The sequence below is a fragment of the Xiphophorus hellerii genome, chromosome 10 (genome assembly GCF_003331165.1).
Source record: "Xiphophorus hellerii strain 12219 chromosome 10, Xiphophorus_hellerii-4.1, whole genome shotgun sequence".
NCBI classification, from domain to species: Eukaryota; Metazoa; Chordata; class Actinopteri; order Cyprinodontiformes; family Poeciliidae; genus Xiphophorus; species Xiphophorus hellerii.
In genome coordinates this window covers 2,465,961-2,482,744 of record NC_045681.1, presented here as the reverse complement: position 1 = coordinate 2,482,744, position 16,784 = coordinate 2,465,961, and the positions used below count along the sequence as shown (strand labels likewise).

General features: G+C 40.2%; 3 protein-coding genes across 4 annotated transcripts; 2 read left to right on the top strand and 1 right to left on the bottom strand.

Moving 5' to 3' along the window:
• Positions 1–42: 42 nt before the first annotated feature.
• Positions 43–11,627, bottom strand: cog7 (component of oligomeric golgi complex 7). 2 transcript variants are annotated; one of them, XM_032575236.1, is made up of 18 exons: positions 11,527–11,627; positions 11,136–11,412; positions 10,007–10,155; positions 9,802–9,918; positions 8,231–8,399; positions 8,072–8,154; positions 6,796–6,918; positions 6,514–6,712; positions 5,422–5,549; positions 5,182–5,336; positions 4,284–4,400; positions 3,476–3,541; positions 3,169–3,355; positions 2,953–3,093; positions 2,726–2,809; positions 1,968–2,082; positions 802–945; positions 43–722 (listed from the first exon to the last, which is right to left on the bottom strand). In XM_032575236.1, the coding sequence occupies exons 2-18, from the start codon at positions 11,299–11,301 to the stop codon at positions 556–558; spliced, it is 2,310 nt and encodes a 769-aa protein (XP_032431127.1). In that variant the 5' UTR covers positions 11,302–11,412; positions 11,527–11,627; the 3' UTR covers positions 43–555. The 2 variants fall into 2 exon arrangements, with proteins under 2 accessions (XP_032431127.1, XP_032431126.1); XM_032575235.1 differs by having other exon boundaries at positions 11,136–11,618.
• Positions 11,628–11,982: 355 nt separating this feature from the next.
• On the top strand, positions 11,983–13,721 carry LOC116727676 (myeloid-associated differentiation marker-like protein 2). The gene has a single exon (XM_032575270.1). The coding sequence runs from the start codon at positions 12,505–12,507 to the stop codon at positions 13,399–13,401; it is 897 nt and encodes a 298-aa protein (XP_032431161.1). The 5' UTR covers positions 11,983–12,504; the 3' UTR covers positions 13,402–13,721.
• A 1,443-nt stretch (positions 13,722–15,164) lies between these two features.
• Positions 15,165–16,076, top strand: LOC116727677 (myeloid-associated differentiation marker-like protein 2). The gene has a single exon (XM_032575271.1). It carries the CDS (start codon positions 15,165–15,167, stop codon positions 16,005–16,007), a length of 843 nt encoding a protein of 280 aa, XP_032431162.1. The 3' UTR covers positions 16,008–16,076.
• Positions 16,077–16,784: the final 708 nt, after the last annotated feature.

The following is a 16,784-nucleotide window of genomic DNA, read 5'->3' as shown; positions in this document are numbered from 1 at the left end:
GGTCTGCATTAAGCTTGTAAAAATAATCACACACACCAAGGCTCCATTATATTGTCATCAGATTTTTATAATACAGATTTTCACAATACAAAAAAACCCTTGCTATCCAAAATAGACAATCATGAGTCAGCCCAAACAAAACCGAAATATATACTCTATGTTTTAGCAAAACATAAGACTGACTTAATAAAAAACAAAACAGAAATACCTCCTCTGAATAGCTTCATCGCCCAGATTAATTATCAGTATGGAATAGTTAATTAGATATATGGATCATAGAGAATTTACTCTCTTATAAATGCATAAATTAGGCAAAAATATGAATATATATGTATCAGATTTTGGCTTAAACTGAAGGCCGATTTACCGGTAAAACTTGGGAAAGAATGTTGAAAACATTCTGATTTCAGTTTCTTCTGCCCCAAATTGAACAAAAATCCAAAATGCTGCAAAACACAAAGAGAATGATCACAGAAAAGACCGAATCAAAGAAGCGTAACATGTAAAACAGTCGTTATTCACATCTCTTCCTGCGGTGGGAGTCCGTCAGAAGGGCTAGTAGTCGATGGCGCGCAGCGCGGCCAGGCTGGACGCCAGGCGGCGCGGCAGCAGCTTGGCCGTCTGCCGGTAGTCTTCAGGTTTGGCTCTCAGCAGAGTGACGATGTGCTGCAGCGTGCGGGACGGCTGCAGGCCCAGAGCGTCCATCACGTTGCTCAGATACTCTGAGGGAGACAAACTCAAATGATTGCACACACAACGACAGAACCAACAGAAGCTGAAGGGCTTTCCTGGTCTCCGTACCGATATCTGTGGCCAGCTGTTTGGTGGAATGAGGGGAGAGATGGGGGATGAGCAAAATGGCGTCGCAGTAGGTCTGCATGGTTGCCCTGGCGATGGAGCCCAGCCAGTAGTCTGCTGTGTTGTCCAACTCAGGAAGGTCATCGCCTGAGACAACAAGGGGAAAAGTTTTTGTTACTGCTGCAGACCTGCGATGGAGTACGACGATGCCGCGTTCACACCGAACGCGTTTCACACTTAAAAATCGCTTCGAGTTGGATGCGTTTGCACTTTGAAATCAGACGCTTGACATTTTGCTCTAGACGTGCGTCAGAATCGCTCTACACTTGCGTTGGGACAAGCCATTGTTTTCCGGTGCCGGTCTGTTTATACAATGATGCATAAAATTAAGAAAGTGGAACCAAATTATTATGTAGTGAAAGCTTCTGCAATCATAATGGCGGCTCAGATGTCTTTGTTTGTTGAACATTTTATGTTCAGTCTCTATTGAACAAACAACGGGGACAGCTGATAACGGCCCGACGAGCGTTGGAGCCTCTCGCCTTTTCTCCCTCTCCTGGTTACTTTGAACAATGGAGAATCAAATACTGAGTATCGAGGTTTTATTTACTGAAATCAACAAAATGTCGCTGTCAGGCACGTGTTTGAATTTACCAGATAATTCAGAGGTGTTGTGAGTTTCACAAGCTAGCTGGGCGCTGACAAAGGTCGCCATGAGCGCCATCTCACCCGAGCCCAGTTTGATGTCCTGCTAGTCCTTTCTCCTAGCAGGACACCACCTACAGGCCACTACGTTACATAGCAGTGTCTCTCTGATTGGTTGATGCTCTGCATCCAGAGGCAAAAGTTCAGATTTTTGAACTCCAGCGTCGAACGCTCAAAACATTTGAAATGCTTTAACCACACAGCTGCAGCATGCTACCACGCATGCTCTCAATACGCATCCACATAGACTCTGAATGTAAACTAAGATCCTTTTTTTAAATTGTGAGACCAACATCATTATATTACCAGAAGAAAGTCATGAAATTGCATTGTTTTAAACATTGTTTTAATAAGAGAAAAGCTTTGATAGAGTTATTAAGATCTGGTGAAACCATCTCGTCATGTAGATATGGAGCAGTAGAGAATATTAAAATGAGGATGAATTAGTGGAAGTGGTGAAGCACCTTGCTCTGGAGGGAAAGGCAGCTTCCCAGCATGTAAGGCCATGTCTAGTGCCGGGTCCTCCTGGGTCACAAAGGGCTCCAGGTGGAGAGGCAGAGACATGAGGTACTGTCCAATCTGTGGAGAGGAAAGAGTGTCGTTAGAGCCGGATAAACAAAAACCTGCCTGCCAGAGCTTTTTACTCCAGTGAGACATAAATCGAACATTTATGGTAAGAGTTGTGTGCTAAAATAATATTTTATCCATCAAATCAAAGCAAGTTTTATCTATTCACTGCTACATTACATCAATCAATTCCCTCAGTTTTTAGTGATTTTGGCCAAAAAAATCTGAAATTTTCTACAAATGTTTTTTTTTTTTTTAATTTTAGACTTTTTAAAATTTCCTGGAAAATTTCTGAGATTGAGATCAAAATTTCAGAGTTTTCTCTAGCTGAATTTCAACGTTTCAAACTCAAAATTTTCCATGATTTTTTCAAGAAAATTTCTGAAATCAACCTTAAAATTTCTTCTTGCAATTTTTTCCACTTTTCAAGCTCACATTTCCTTGTTTTTGCTAGAAAATTTCTGAGATTAATAATTACCTTATTTATGGAAATTTATCGCAATAGCTTCTGGAACAATTTATCGCCCAGCAAAATTTGTTATCATGACAGGACTAGTTGTGATGTGATAAACTTTATTTTACCTTGTACTGAAATCTCTTTGAAATTAAATAAACTTTGAATCAAAGAAAGTTTTAAATGAAAACATAAACTTACGTTTGTGATGTACTCCTGTGGTGACAGGCTGAAAGTAGGCAGGTCTTCAGTGTAGCTCTCTCCAATAGCAGAAGCGTCCTGACTCTAAACCAGAGCAAGCACGAGGCCAGACTTAAAGAAACGGGACACCCAGCACGCCAAAGTAAATCTCCCACAACACTAAGGAGCTAAAATTATACCCAATAACACCTGAAATCAAATCATGTGGAAACCCGACACGTACTCACCTCCATCTTGGAGACGAGGCAGAGCTGGTGTTTGATCTGCAGGAAGACGGAGTCGAAGGCCAGCTGGTTGGCCTGCTGGTTGAGCCTGGTCAGAGCTGCTCTGGGTTCAGCCAGCAGGCTGGAGTTCCCTGTGCCTTTTTCCTGCAACACCACCGTCGTTATTTACCAGAAGATCAGCAGCAAGACACTCAATGCTGACTACAACCTGCGTCCTACCTTCAGTGAGAACAGGATCTCCATCAGGTTGTTGTATTCGGCCACGTTGCCCCTCTGGAGGTAGTTGTACTCCTGCCAGGGGTTTTTAGTGGCGTTTTTCCTTTCTGTGGAGCTGGCCTCCTGGATGCCGGCCAAGCTGCGTGGGCTGTAAGACTCTGATAAGTACTTACCCGCTGTGCCCAGGATCCTGTGGGAGGCAATGATCATAAGCAGGATTTGTTATTATTTTTTTTGACTCTTAAAAACTGAAACTGGGTACTATTTGAGAAAATAAATAAAAACAGATGAAAGGAAATACGTTTCTCACTTGTTTGACAGCTGCTGCTCAAAAGCCCCGCACTGTCGCAGCAATTCTCCACATGTGGCGATGATCCTGTAAAGACAAATGCAAGTTACCAATTAATGAGTTTATCTAAACTTCATTTTATCGATCGACTAACTGATAAGCAGCCATTTTATTGCTGAATGCAGAATTTAAATAAACAATAAACTTTTAACATCATTTTTTGTGTTAAGTACTGACTGTATAAACAGAAAATTCTCGTTTTCTAACATTAATAAACTTACATTTATAAAATATAACAAAATAGGAATCGGTTGCTGAATAGAAAAATAAAAATATTTAAATATATGAAACACTTGATCCACAATGAACATACAGAAGTTCTGTCTGTGGGTGTTCTTACCGAAAAAAAACAACAACCTTGCTTATATTTTTCTGTTATGCCTCCGCTCAACACAGCCTCACTTTCGTAGCACGTCAGACATTTCTGTATGAGAAATTGGCGTCGCTCCGTCACGCACAGTTATTAAAGAGTTTATCGAGTGTTCATGTTTCAAACCAAACCACATAAAGTTCACTTTACATCCCAAACCGGATCCTATTTGGATCCTTTCTCTTTCCCGTTCTGGCATCTTTGATTCAATATCGACCAGCGGCGCCCTCTGCTGTTTGGAGCTGTTTGCTGCTAACCCTAACCCAACACTGAAAGGAGGCTTAAGTGACGTTATTATTGATTTAAGCAAATTTTAACAGAATAAACAATTTATCGACAAGTAAATTGATGAATTGTTTCCAAGTTGTTGGATTAACTTTGTTTTAAAAGCAAACTCACCGGACTGAGTTCTGGAAGGCGGTCCAGTCCTCCTGGAAAGCAGAGGAACTTGGTGTTTCCTCAAGTCTGCATTTCTTCCTGATCGACTGGAGCGTTGTAGAGAAGTCCGACACATACCTGAGTTTTTAAAGGAATAATACGGTTATTCCGAGGAATATGTTTGATATAAATTCAAATTAGGGCTGGGTGACATGACTTAGAAATAAAATCTCTGATTTTTTTCAAACCAGGTCCGATTTTAATAGATTTTTTTTCTTGCTTTCTTTTCTAAGAAAGAAATTTCAAATGATAGAAAACATTCTCAAAAAGTGGCTTTTATTAAGGGCAGTCTACAAAGAATTTAGTTTAATTACAAAAACATTAAAAGTCACAACATTAGCAAAATGAAGTCGCAATTTTACTAGAAGAACATTTTAAAATTATGAGAAAAAAGTCGTTTTAATAAGAATTATTTTTTTGTGTTTGTGTTCTCATAAAATTACTACTTCATTCTCCTAATAAAGTAATATCTAATATTACTTTATTAGGTTTTAATATTCTGGTAATATTAAAACCTTGTCATACAACTTTATTCCTGTAGTACTACAACTGTTTTCATGTAATATTATAACTTCTAAACAAAAATAAATTGTAGTTAACTGTAATATTTTATTGTAGAATTCAAAGTGTAAATAAACAGAAGCTGTATAACAGGCATGTCAAACAAGATGGCCGCCCATGGCGTGCTGACATCACTTTGAACTATGGAAACCCAAGGACCGCATAGGTGAAAAATAAACACAAAAACAAAACAGATTTTCCAAAATTTAAATCTTCAAAAACTGAAAACTTGATTAATGATCAAATAGATTGATCGCTCAGCCCTAATTTAAGCTGGAAATGAGAAAAGAGTCTTTACTTGGTGAAGAGGGCTTTGAGAGCTCTGAGCAGGCCGCACACGGCGAGCCCATCGGTCAGTCGGACGCAGCGCTCCACGGCGCCACTCGCCAGGCCAAATAACTTCCCCACAGAGTGGCTCAGCTCCTCCACGCAGTCGATTACCTCCCCGTGTTCCTGAACACGACAGAAAGAACCCGGATCGTTACAGAGAAATGGCTGGTTATCTGGTAGTTCTGCTGCGGATGAGAGGCGGTCTAACCAGAGGAACAGCGCTGATCTGGATGAGGAGGAACGCCTCTTCCAGCTCGCCGTACTGCAGCTGGTAGGACTTGTACGGGTCGTAGAGAGCACAGACCAGTTCGTTCACCTTCAGCAGGTTATTCTCACCTGTATAAAATATTCACAACACTTTAACTTACAGTTTGACAAGGACTGTGGATTGAGATTTTAATGGAACCTGTCAAAATAATAAATGTTACTGCATGATAAAATGTCCCAGAAGTTATTGCGGTAAAACAATAGTGTTGTTGTTTTGACAATATTTAATATAAAAGGTAATGGCATAATAATAATGCAAAAACACATTCTCAAAGATCAATAAACGTTTAATTCTAACAAACATTTAACACAGGAACTGGAAGATATTTTAAATATGCAAAATAAATAAACAAAACAACAAACTTACAATAAAATGTAAACAAAATTGTCCTTCAAAAAAATGACAGTTGAGGCCAAAGCACCCGATTGAAGATTTTCTCATCCAGTTTTAAATTATGCAAATGGAAATTATTGAGCTTGTTTTAATTGATCATGCTTTAATTGATTTAGGCCTGGGCAAAGTAGACAAAATTTTTAATATTTTAATTTATTTTACAACTAAAAATATGAAAAGTGTGGAATGAATCTGTATTCAACTCCCAGAAGTTTATATAATATTCAAATTCTGAACCGTTCGTCTTTGGAAATACGTTCAATCAGACTGCAACACTTCTCAAGTCTTTTCACAGATTCTCAGACAAAACTTTAAATAGGCCATTATAAAAACCAATGATTATGTTTTGATCTAACTAAAGGTGCACCAATAAATGTCTGATAATAAATAAAACATTCTTGTCTTGGTATATGACTTTAAGATTAAATCAAACTCATGTGTTTTGTGGGGCTGAATACATATGCATGCCACACTTTTGAGATTTTAATAAACCAAATTATGAAATCAATGTTTAATTTTTCCTCTATTTCACATTTATGAGTTACTTTTTCTCAATTTATCACGGCATAAAATTGCAGCATGTGGCTGTGACATGAGAGAATGTCGCCTGGACGCCGTCCAGGCCGCGTTTATACGAACCCAGGTGTGGGAACATGGCCGCCTCCAGGCTGTGGCCGAAGGTGGAGGTGGTTTGGTGGAGTTCTAGCAGGGAGTCCAGGCGCTGCTCCTGGGCGGCCCGCTCCATGGCGCTGCTCAGACACACGGGGATGGACGGCACCATGGCCCCCAGCGTCTGGATCAGCAGAACCGTCACCACTTCGTACGGGTTCTTAAACACCTGGAGCGGTTTAGCATCACACAGTTTAGCACCAATCATCACTCAGTCCAAACCAATCATCCTGGTGCTGCAGCAGGTCTCACCTGGCTGCTCCACTGCACCTGTGCGTGCCAAGTGGAGAGTAAAGTGTCGTAGAACTCAGACAGCTGCTGATTCAGACTGAGTTCGCTCTGAGAGAGATCCTGCCATATGCTCACCAACTGGCCCTGCAGACAGCAAGTCAGACATTATTCCACATGAATCATCATTAGCTTGATGGATGCAAACAATTAATTCACTTACAATAAACTGTCCATTAAGGGTTTATTAGATTATAATGAGTTCAAATCTTTCAACTAAAAACGTCCTATTAGACCTGTTTTTAATGGTGTAGTTTAGCAGCCATCCAGCAGAGGGCGCCGCTGGTTTTCCTTAAGCGAGTCAGTTGGTACAAAATGGCGACCATGTAAGTCCAAACAGAGCCCGTTACAGGACGTAAAAGGCACTTCATGCGGTCCTGTCTTGAAATATAAACACTTATATTGACAAGTGTCTTAAGTTTCATTTTAACAGCTCATTCAGCCGAGCAATATGGCGGAGCAACGTTAGCTTCTCATTCAAAGATTTGTGATGTGCTACGAAGGTGAAGATGTGACGTCAGCAAAGCGGAGGGGTTGACGGAGAAAAATTGTAACGTGATGGGAAAAAAATCTGATGCCAATAAGCAGGGCTGACATGAATTGATGGACTTCCTGAAGCGAATTTTTAACTTTCCTCCGAGAGTAAAGCTACAGACAGTACTAACTTATTAACATGTCTTTGTTCACAAGGAACTAAGTATTAATTCACATATTTTACTCCTTCATTCAGAAACCTAAGAGGTTCTTGTTTTTTGTTATATTTTATAAATATATCTAAGTTTATTAATGTGAGAAAATCACAATTTTCTGTTTATTCAATCAGTATTTAATACAGCTGATAAAATAATGGTAAAATTAAACGATGCTTTCTTTTTTTTTAAACATGTTAAAATTTAATTATGTTTTTTTTTATTCAGCATATTATGAAACGTGAAGCCCTTCGTTATGGGAAGGCGGTCGGCCTTGATACAAGAAAAAACTCAGGTTTTTAAGAAAATAGCCAATTATCAATCAATGTAGTCGACCAATAAGATCAACTTTACATTAATTTGTTAATCATTAACTTGCATCCCTATTCCTTGGTGTGATGTAGTAACTTGATAAATCAAGTTATATTTATCTTGATAAATCCGACTGAATAAATTAGTCAGGTAAACCTGACTAATAAGTCGGATTACTTGACTTAAACCTGATTTAGTAACCTGATAAATCACACCGAGTCCTGAACTGGACAACATACCTTGTGACATTTATAGTAGTACGCCAGAAGCTGGGGCATTCTGTCGATCTCTGTGAAGACTTTAACAAACACCTTGGCCTGACCTGCAGGGAGAAGAGAAGGTGTGTGTCGCTGATGATGTGGTGGGGAGGATGGAAGGAGGTGGAGCTGGCTCGTTACCTAGAGACATGGAGTTGAAGGTCGCCACTATCTGAGGACTGGCCATGGCCTCCAGGCGGTTCTTCAGCGCCTCCAGGTGGACGCACTTCTCAGAGTAGTCCGGTGTGTCCACCAGCATGGCCAGGCTGTTCTGCATGCTAGTCAGCTTGGACGAAATGACTTCCAGGTCCTGAAAACACACAGCAGCACATGACATGACTGAGTCCATCTGAACTTCATTTATGTTCTCCAGGGCCAGTGAGTCAGGCTGTATTGATAAAATACATGTACCGTATTTTCCGCACTATAAGGCGCACCACATTATAAGGCGCACCTTCAATGAATTGCCTATTTTAAAACTTTTTTCATATATAAGGCGCACAGCGTTATAAGGCACATAGAATAGACGCTACAGTAGAGGCTGGTGTTACGTTATGCATCCATTAGATGGAGCTGCGCTAAAGGGAATATCAACAAAATAGTCAGATAGGTCAGTCAAACTTTATTAATAGATTACAAACCAGCGTTCTGAAAACTCCGTTCACTCTGCGTCGTAAGCATGTCTCTTAATAGGAGCCATTTTGGGGTCTTTACACAAACACACAAATGGAAATGAAACGGCACGCTTCGCGCAGTCATATATCCCAGCGTGCACCGAGCGCTTCTTCTTCTACGGGGGAAAATGAAGTCGGCGGCTGTTTACTGTAGTTACGAGACTTGTTGTGGCTCAATATCGGTCCATATATAAGGCATACCGGATTATAAGGCGCACTCTCGGCTTTTGAGAAAATTGAAGGTTTTTAGGTGCGCCTTATAGTGCGGAAAATACGGTAATCTTCATGAGAAAACTAATATTAATATACAGCTGATAAAATGAACAAATTAATAGCTGCCTCTGCATTCAATAAGTGTTTCTTAAAATTAAATATTGAAAATCTTTTCACATTTTTCAGGATTTTGCAGTTGTTTTTGTGATTTTCTGGTGATAATTTAGAAATATTTGCAAGAAATTTTGCAATATTTCCACCTATGTATGACAGTAAACGTGACTTTTTGTTACTTGCCATATTGATCACCTGACTATAACGTAATGTATTGATCACCTGACTATAACGTAACTTCAAGTGAAGCTGAGGCAGCAGTGGAGTACAAGTAAGAAATATTGCCCTCTGCAGGTGGAAGTTAGCATCACCCTAACCCAAAGTTTTTGAAAATTTTTGCAAACATTTAGAATTATGCATTAGTGCAAAAATTCCCGAAAACAAAAAAATGATTTTGCATGAATTTCTGCAAAAAAAATTGCAGGAACTGGTTGATGTAATTTGGCAGAATACAAATAAAAACTACTTTAATTTGATTGATGAAACAATATTTAAGCACAACTGTCACTTTGAAGATTTTATTTGTGTGTCCCTCTGGAGTCTAGAGGGCCACAAAAAAGTAGATTTGGCCCCTGGACCTTCAGTTTGACACATGAAATACTACAAAAACACTAATTATATCCATTTTCATTTGTTATTTACAGAAGGAAGCTAATCACATTAAGTTCCATATGATTAAGTGAAAGCAGCATTCAGAAGTCGGTTTTTCACCTGAGTTTTGAAGGTTTCCTCAATGTCTGCGCTCAGGGTGCTCCATTTATCCGCCTCCTGCAGAGCCTCAGCGGCCAGCTGCATTCGACTCTTTACCTGATCTATCTCCACCAGGACCTGGTGGGTGTGAGATCCACATCCTTTATTCAAAACAACTTTATGTTCTGCTTGCTGTGTGCCTTCTTCTAAAGCAGCTGCCACACACCTGCATGGATTGCACGGTGTCCTGCTCGAACTTCTTTATGTCCTCCTTGACGAGAACCATCTGCTCCTTCAGGAAGGATGCCTCCTGCTTCAGCGCCTCCACGTCCCGCAGAACCCGGGGCATGTTATGCAGCGCCTGATTACTGCTCTCTGCACACAGGAGCAGCCAGCCAACAGCCGCCGAGTCATTAAAATACACAACAATAAACCAAACTGGCTGTTGAAACCACTGACAGTCTGACACAGCGTTAGCATTAGTTTCAGTATAATTCCTACCATAGTAATAATAATAAAAAATAATATTACAAGTTCCTTTTTCTAGCAAATCTAGTCCAAGGACAGTGATGAAGCTAAAGATGACTTCTGATTCAAGAAATTATTAAAGAGCAATTCCATCAAATTTTTTACTAACCTGAGTATCTTTAATCTGCTGTAGTTTAAAAACTACAAAACTCAAAACACGTCAGAGCTATATACTCAGATACTTAAAACCAAATATGTGATTTGAGAAACCTTCATTTGATTTGTGAGGCTTCAATAAAGGCAATTTCAGCATCTTTCACACATCTGACCCACACTTCGGCACCCAAACACTTCAAACCTGGACTAAATTACTTTACACTCATTCAAACTCATATTGTTATTTGTGAAACTTTTATTTGATTTATGAGATCAAATATTAAATTATTGAAGGGTGATTTTTGCTCTTTTTTATGCATCTGGACCAGACTAAAACAGCCCCAGTTCCAAAACTACAACATCTAGACTCTTTTAACCTGGACTAGATTTTTACTTCTCTAATTTCAGAATATTTAAAGTTTGTGAAATTTTTATTTCATTTGTCAAAGATCAATAGAAAGCCATATTAGTTTTGCATCTGAACCACTCTACAACAATACCTGGACTCTTCAAACCTGAAATAATTTATTCTGCCCTAATAAATAATTTTTTACTGTTAAACCTGAAAGCTTCACGCATTACAATTAAATCTATAAGAATCCAGTAATGACTTGAGTAGATCCTGTTAGGCATGTTAGACATCCGGCTAGTTTAAAGCCAGTGAAGACATTTACTGAAGCACTGCTGCTTGGTTGTAATATTTGAATATGTTCTGCTTTCTGGTTACTGACCCTCGATAGCATTGTTGACCTCCTGGATGAAGAGCTGCAGCTTCATCACCAGAGTTGCTGCATGCGTGTCCGCCTTCCCCGGAGCCTCCTTCTGCACCATCTTGAAGGCGCCGTTCACCCAGTCCTTCACATCGAAATCATCATCCAGGAACTTGGAGAAGTCCATCTCTCCGCTCCCAGAGATCACAGCCTGCTCCCCGATCTTCAGCCAGACCCTTCGGCTGTCATCGAGCCATCCTGTTAACCTCCGGGCTAGCTAAGTCTTCCCAATCAAAGGCTTCGACACGAATATAAAATAAATAGCCCAGGAAAAGGAGATTATCATTACAACCAGATAAAGCTCTAACAAAGCGACGGCCTCCTCCAGAGTTATTTTTAAACGTTTACTCACTCAAAAGCTGCAAAGTACACATATTCCACAGTGGCTAATGCTAGCAGGCGTCCAAACTGACAACAACTTCCGCTTGTGCTTCCTATTTACCTTCCCCGGAAACACATAATAAAGTCATGGCCCGACTAAAAATCAATAAATAATTGTAGGTATTGGAGAATCGGAATTATTATTATTGTTAATAATAATAAATTTTTTTGTAAAAAAATAAATAAATAAAAATAGTGTAACCTCACATACTCAAGAGGATTAGGGCCATTGTGAAATATAATTTTCTCAAAACTATGAGGAAATACTCTATTCTATTTTTTTTCTCAGTGGCCTTATTCCTCTTCTGTACTCATTAAGTATAATAAAATAACATAAAAACAATTAGTTTGATGTTTCACAAAAACACAACATTCCAACACATAAAATTAACATTCAATAAAAACGTTAGTATATGGTGGTGTTTGGTCATGTGACAGTGACAGTGAAGCAGCTCAGGCTTTGGGGTTTCAGTGCTAGTTTTCATGGTATTAATAGGGTGGGAAACTATATATATAATATTAGTAAATATCTGTCGGTAATCGGTATCAACAGTAATATCAGATATTGATATCAGCCCAAATTTTCAGTTCTGTGCAGCTCTAGTTTGTACTCCACAATAGAACATCACATTGTATTGGTGGATAATAACAGTTAAAACTTGGATTAGGAAGCATGCAACTTCTGTTGAACAAAAAAATAACATTTAATACAAACCTAAAATACAAAGACATCAGTTTTTCTCTACCAGTAATTTTAAATGTTGTTCTTTAATGATTAGGGTGACGTGTTCCTATCAGCTGCAGCAGATATGTCTCATTATTCACAGTCTGCTGTTATGCAAACCAAAGAAACTACATGGAAAGTAGAGCTGGAGAGGAAACCCTGCAGGGAGAAGTTATCTGTCAGCCAACCTGAGAGGACAAAGTCATTTCTCTGACTCTTAGAAAGATGGGCGTTATTAACGATGTTAAGGACACGCTGTCCAAGGCGGTGTTTAATCCGTCCAGCTTGATGTCCGGGCGAGGCGGGCTCCACATGGCTCAGATCGTTCTGTGTCTGATCACCTTCGTCCTGGGAATGTTCAGAGGAGGGAGCAGCCATACTTACTGGATCTACGCCATGTTCACCTGGGCCTTCTGCCCCATCATGACCCTCATCATCACCATCATCGAGATGTTCGGGCTCGATATAATCCTCAACATGTTCTGCATGGACTGGGGGGACTTCACCACAGGGATGGCCATGTCCTCCTCTCTCATGACCGTCTCCGTCGCCATAACTTACGCCAACTTCTACGCCTGCCTGAAATGCCTCTACGGCTCGATAGTGAGCGTGTTCGCCTTCCTGTGTGGCTTCCTCTACATGCTGGAAGTGGTGAAGGACAAGTTCCTGGACAAGAAGAAAGGGAGCTACCTGGCAGCTCTTCCCGGGTTCTGGAAGGTTCTGGAGGCCTTCGTGAGCTGCATGATTTTTGTGTCTCTCACCGGTTACAGAGACAAGCCAGCGCTGATCTTTTGTGTCATCGCGTACATCATCCCTTTCCCCATCCTGCCTCTCATCATCGCCACCAACATCTTAAAAAAGCTGAAGAACTGTTTGCCCTTTAACCTGGACAGGTTTGTCTTTATTTTCCTGGTGATCTCAGTTGTGCTGTATATATTCGCAGCTATCACGTGGCCCATTTTCACGTTCAGACACAATCCACGTCCCAGCGACTGTCCCCCCAGCTTTTGTATTTGGGCCATTCAGTTCATGGTTGCATTTTTTACTTATGTGAATCTCATCCTTTTTACAGTGGACCTGATTTTTACACTTCTCGGCATCTGTGGCTTTAAGCGAACATAAATATTAAGATTGTTTTATAGGGTGTCAAGAAATTTGACCTGAATATACAGAAAAGCTCCACTGTTCTTTTTAATAATACTTCCAAATATGCTGTGTTGTAATTCCAGTATAAAGTGAGGTAAGGTGAGTGCTGCATGTCTCTGTCCTTTAATGGGAACATCTGACTTATCATGTCCACACTGTAAAACATTTTGAGCTGAATTTAGTTGTGTCAACTATCTTCTTCTCTTTAAGTCAAATAAATTTTGCAAGTTTTAGATTTTGAAGCTAAATGTGTGAGTTTGTGAAAGATAAACTTGCAGTAGTAAGTTGTGTTAACTTTTTATTAATTTTGTCAGTTTTTAGATTAGCCCTAAAAAAACTGAAAGTGGGAACTATTTCCCAGAATGCTTAGCGGCGTGTTTTTGTCTCCTGAGATGAAGTGCGTTACATTGATCTGACTCTTGTGTTATTAAGGCAAATGTTTATTTTAATGCAGCTGACAGTTTGCAAAGCTTGAGGATAATGTCCTGATCACACTAAATGTTTCTGAGCTGAATTCATTGAGATGTTTAATAAAATTCATCATCAGATCAGAAATTTGGTTCATGTGATTTGAAACAGGAATTTAATTTATTCTAAAGTAAAATAAGTCGTTATTTTAACTTGATATTGTGGCTAAATGTAATAATGGATAAGTGGCTTAAAACTGGGTCACTCAAAAGAAAAACTGAAGATACCGGTGGAAAGGAAACAACGGCAGGAACACTTCAACGATCAGAGGAAGCAAAGAGTGTCAATGTGTTGTTCACTTGAGATTTAGTTCTTTTGAACAGTTCTTTTTTTTTTCCCTTTTTTTTCTCTGAAGAGTTTTTGCGGCGCTAGTGGCTCGTATTTTTTCTACAGTAGGCAGACAGGAAGGAGGGTGAGGAAGACATGCGGCAAAGGTCGTCGGGACCGGGAGTCGAACTCGCGACGTCCGCATCGAGGACTGAGGCCTCCAAACGTGGGGCGTGCTAACCTCCTACGCCACCACAGCATCTTTCGAACAGTTCTATACGATGAGGTGCAGGACTCAAGTTTCATTCAGTGAAAATTGTTCTTTGTTATTCTGACTTTGCTTTATTACGATGCCCTGGTTGCACCTCAACAGTTATTATTTTTTTATTTAATAAAAGGTTATAAAGTTAAATACAATAAACACATGGGTGTTTATTTTTTATATTTAACACTGCAGAAGAGATTTTTGTTTCTGCCAGGGCAAATCAAGTCTTTTTATTCTTTAAATTACAAATAGGCCTAGATGTTATAAATGCACACAGTGAAAACCAGCTGCTCCTTTCATTTCCATGTGTTTGACATCATTGGAAAGCTTAGAAACCACACTTCTCACAATATGAAAACAACTCACAAAGCCCTGAGATGAATTGTTCATGATAATAAGTGAGTTAAGAGACTAATATTTTCATTTCAGGTTGTATATTTTAAGATGTTGTGTTATGGTGAGTGTTTGTTAAGAGATCCTCGGTCTGAACATGTTTGAGAAACACTGATCTGAAGTTAAAGTTGTCCCATTTTACTTCGTTCCAACTGCAGTTCAGGTCGTTTGATCATTTCATGTGCACACACTGCAGACTAACTCAGACATTTGAATACAAAGCAGATCACACCGCTGCGTTGGAGTGAGAGGAGTTTTATTATAACTGCAGAAACGGTTCGTCCTTCAGTTCTGGAGTGAACGCAGCTTCTTCCTCAGAAGAACCTGGGAACCCAAACCAAGCAGCATGTGTGGCCCGTTCTCCAGCTTCCAGGGGATTATTCGCCTGGTGGAGATTATATTCAGCGCTCTGGCTCTGGCCGTCGTCCTGTTCAGAGGCACGATGGTCGTCCCCTGGGGCATTTGGTGCGAGTTCGTCTGGGTGTTGTGCATCGTCGTCCCCTTGGTGCTGCTCGTGATGGAGAGCAAAGGCTGGCACATCCTGCTGGCGGCGTTCCTCCCCAACTGGGCCGACCTGACCCTGGGCCTGACAGCCGTGTGCTGCATCTCCGTGATCTCCGCCACGGTGGCCTTCGCTGCCGTTTTCGTCTGCCTCACCTGCATTGCAGACATCCTGTGCTTCATCTTCTCGCTGGTCGCCACGGCGTGCTTTCTGGTCGACGTCGTCAAGCAGAGGTCGGCGTTCGGCAGCGGCTACATGTCCAGCCTGAGAGGAATTCTCCGCATATTGGAGGCATTTGTCGCCTGCATGATCCTCACTGCCGCCGACGACCATTTTGTGAGAGGGGAATGGTTCTACAAACCTTCCGGGATGATACTGTGCGCCGTTATCTTCGGAGTTTGCCTCCTGGTCACCGCGGCCATCATCGTCCTCAATCTGCTGAAGCTTTTGCAGTGTCTGCTGGTGTTCAGGCTGAACCTGGTGGAGTTTGTGTTTAACATGGTGGCGGTGGTGCTGTACCTGCTTGCTGTCATCCTGTGGACTGTGTTTGGCTACAGTCGCTACAGGCACAACCCTTACACCTGCATCGAATGTTCCTACGCAGACATGAATGCCGTCACGGTGGGAAGCGCTTTGAACCTCGTTCTTTACATCGTAGACCTGCTTCTATCCATTAAGTCACTGTAGAAAAGTTCAGATGTGACTTTATTATCCCAGGCTCTGTCATTTGGTGAATAAAAATGAAAACAGCTGTGAAGTTTGAGGTTTGTCTTCTTTTACTGGAGCTGGAAACATCAGTTGATATTTGGCTAGAGCAGAATTTTATGCGACTCTGTCAAGTATTTTTGGTTTAGTTTCTGGTGCAAATATCTGAGTACACTTGAAATAAGACAAAGCTAACATTTAAGTAACTTTTTTAGCTAGATGTAGAGGCTTAGGCCGAGAGGCGGGGTCACCTGGACAGGTCGCCAGCCTGTCGCAGCAGATTATTTCACTTATAACAAAACGTTTTTCCCATGCTCTTTGTGAAATAATCTGCCAGTGGAACTGTCATTTTTTTAAATCAATAATAAAGAATTATTGACTTAAAACATGATCCTATTTCTTACTGATATTTGATTTGGTCGTTTTTGCATTACAAACTAAACTAAAAATATTTGGTAAGATTTGGTTTTTGCAGTGAAGAAGAGTAAATAAAGGCTTGTTTAAGCTGATAATTCCTTAATATTAATGAAAAAGAATTAGTTCCAGTGGCAGATTATTTAACTTATGACATTTTCCCCATGTTATAAAGGAAATAATCTGCCACTGGACCTAGAACTAGGTTGCTAGGTAACAGCGCCATTGGAAATAATTCTTTTTTGTCAATATTAAGGAATTATTTATTTAAAACAGACTTCTATATCTTGCTGAAAAGTTACTTGTAAGTTAGTTTTGTCTTATTTAAAGTGTAAATATTTGCAC

Coding starts and splice junctions, on each gene's coding strand:
- cog7 (XM_032575236.1), bottom strand. CDS start 11,301: ATGGACTTCTCCAAGTTCCTGGATGATGATTTCGATGTGAAGGACTGG. Junction 946..1,967: donor GCCTTTCCCTCCAGAGCAAG/GTGCTTCACCAC, acceptor TTGTTGTCTCAG/GCGATGACCTTCCTGAGTTG. Junction 723..801: donor ACAGCTGGCCACAGATATCG/GTACGGAGACCA, acceptor TGTCTCCCTCAG/AGTATCTGAGCAACGTGATG.
- LOC116727676 (XM_032575270.1), top strand. CDS start 12,505: ATGGGCGTTATTAACGATGTTAAGGACACGCTGTCCAAGGCGGTGTTT.
- LOC116727677 (XM_032575271.1), top strand. CDS start 15,165: ATGTGTGGCCCGTTCTCCAGCTTCCAGGGGATTATTCGCCTGGTGGAG.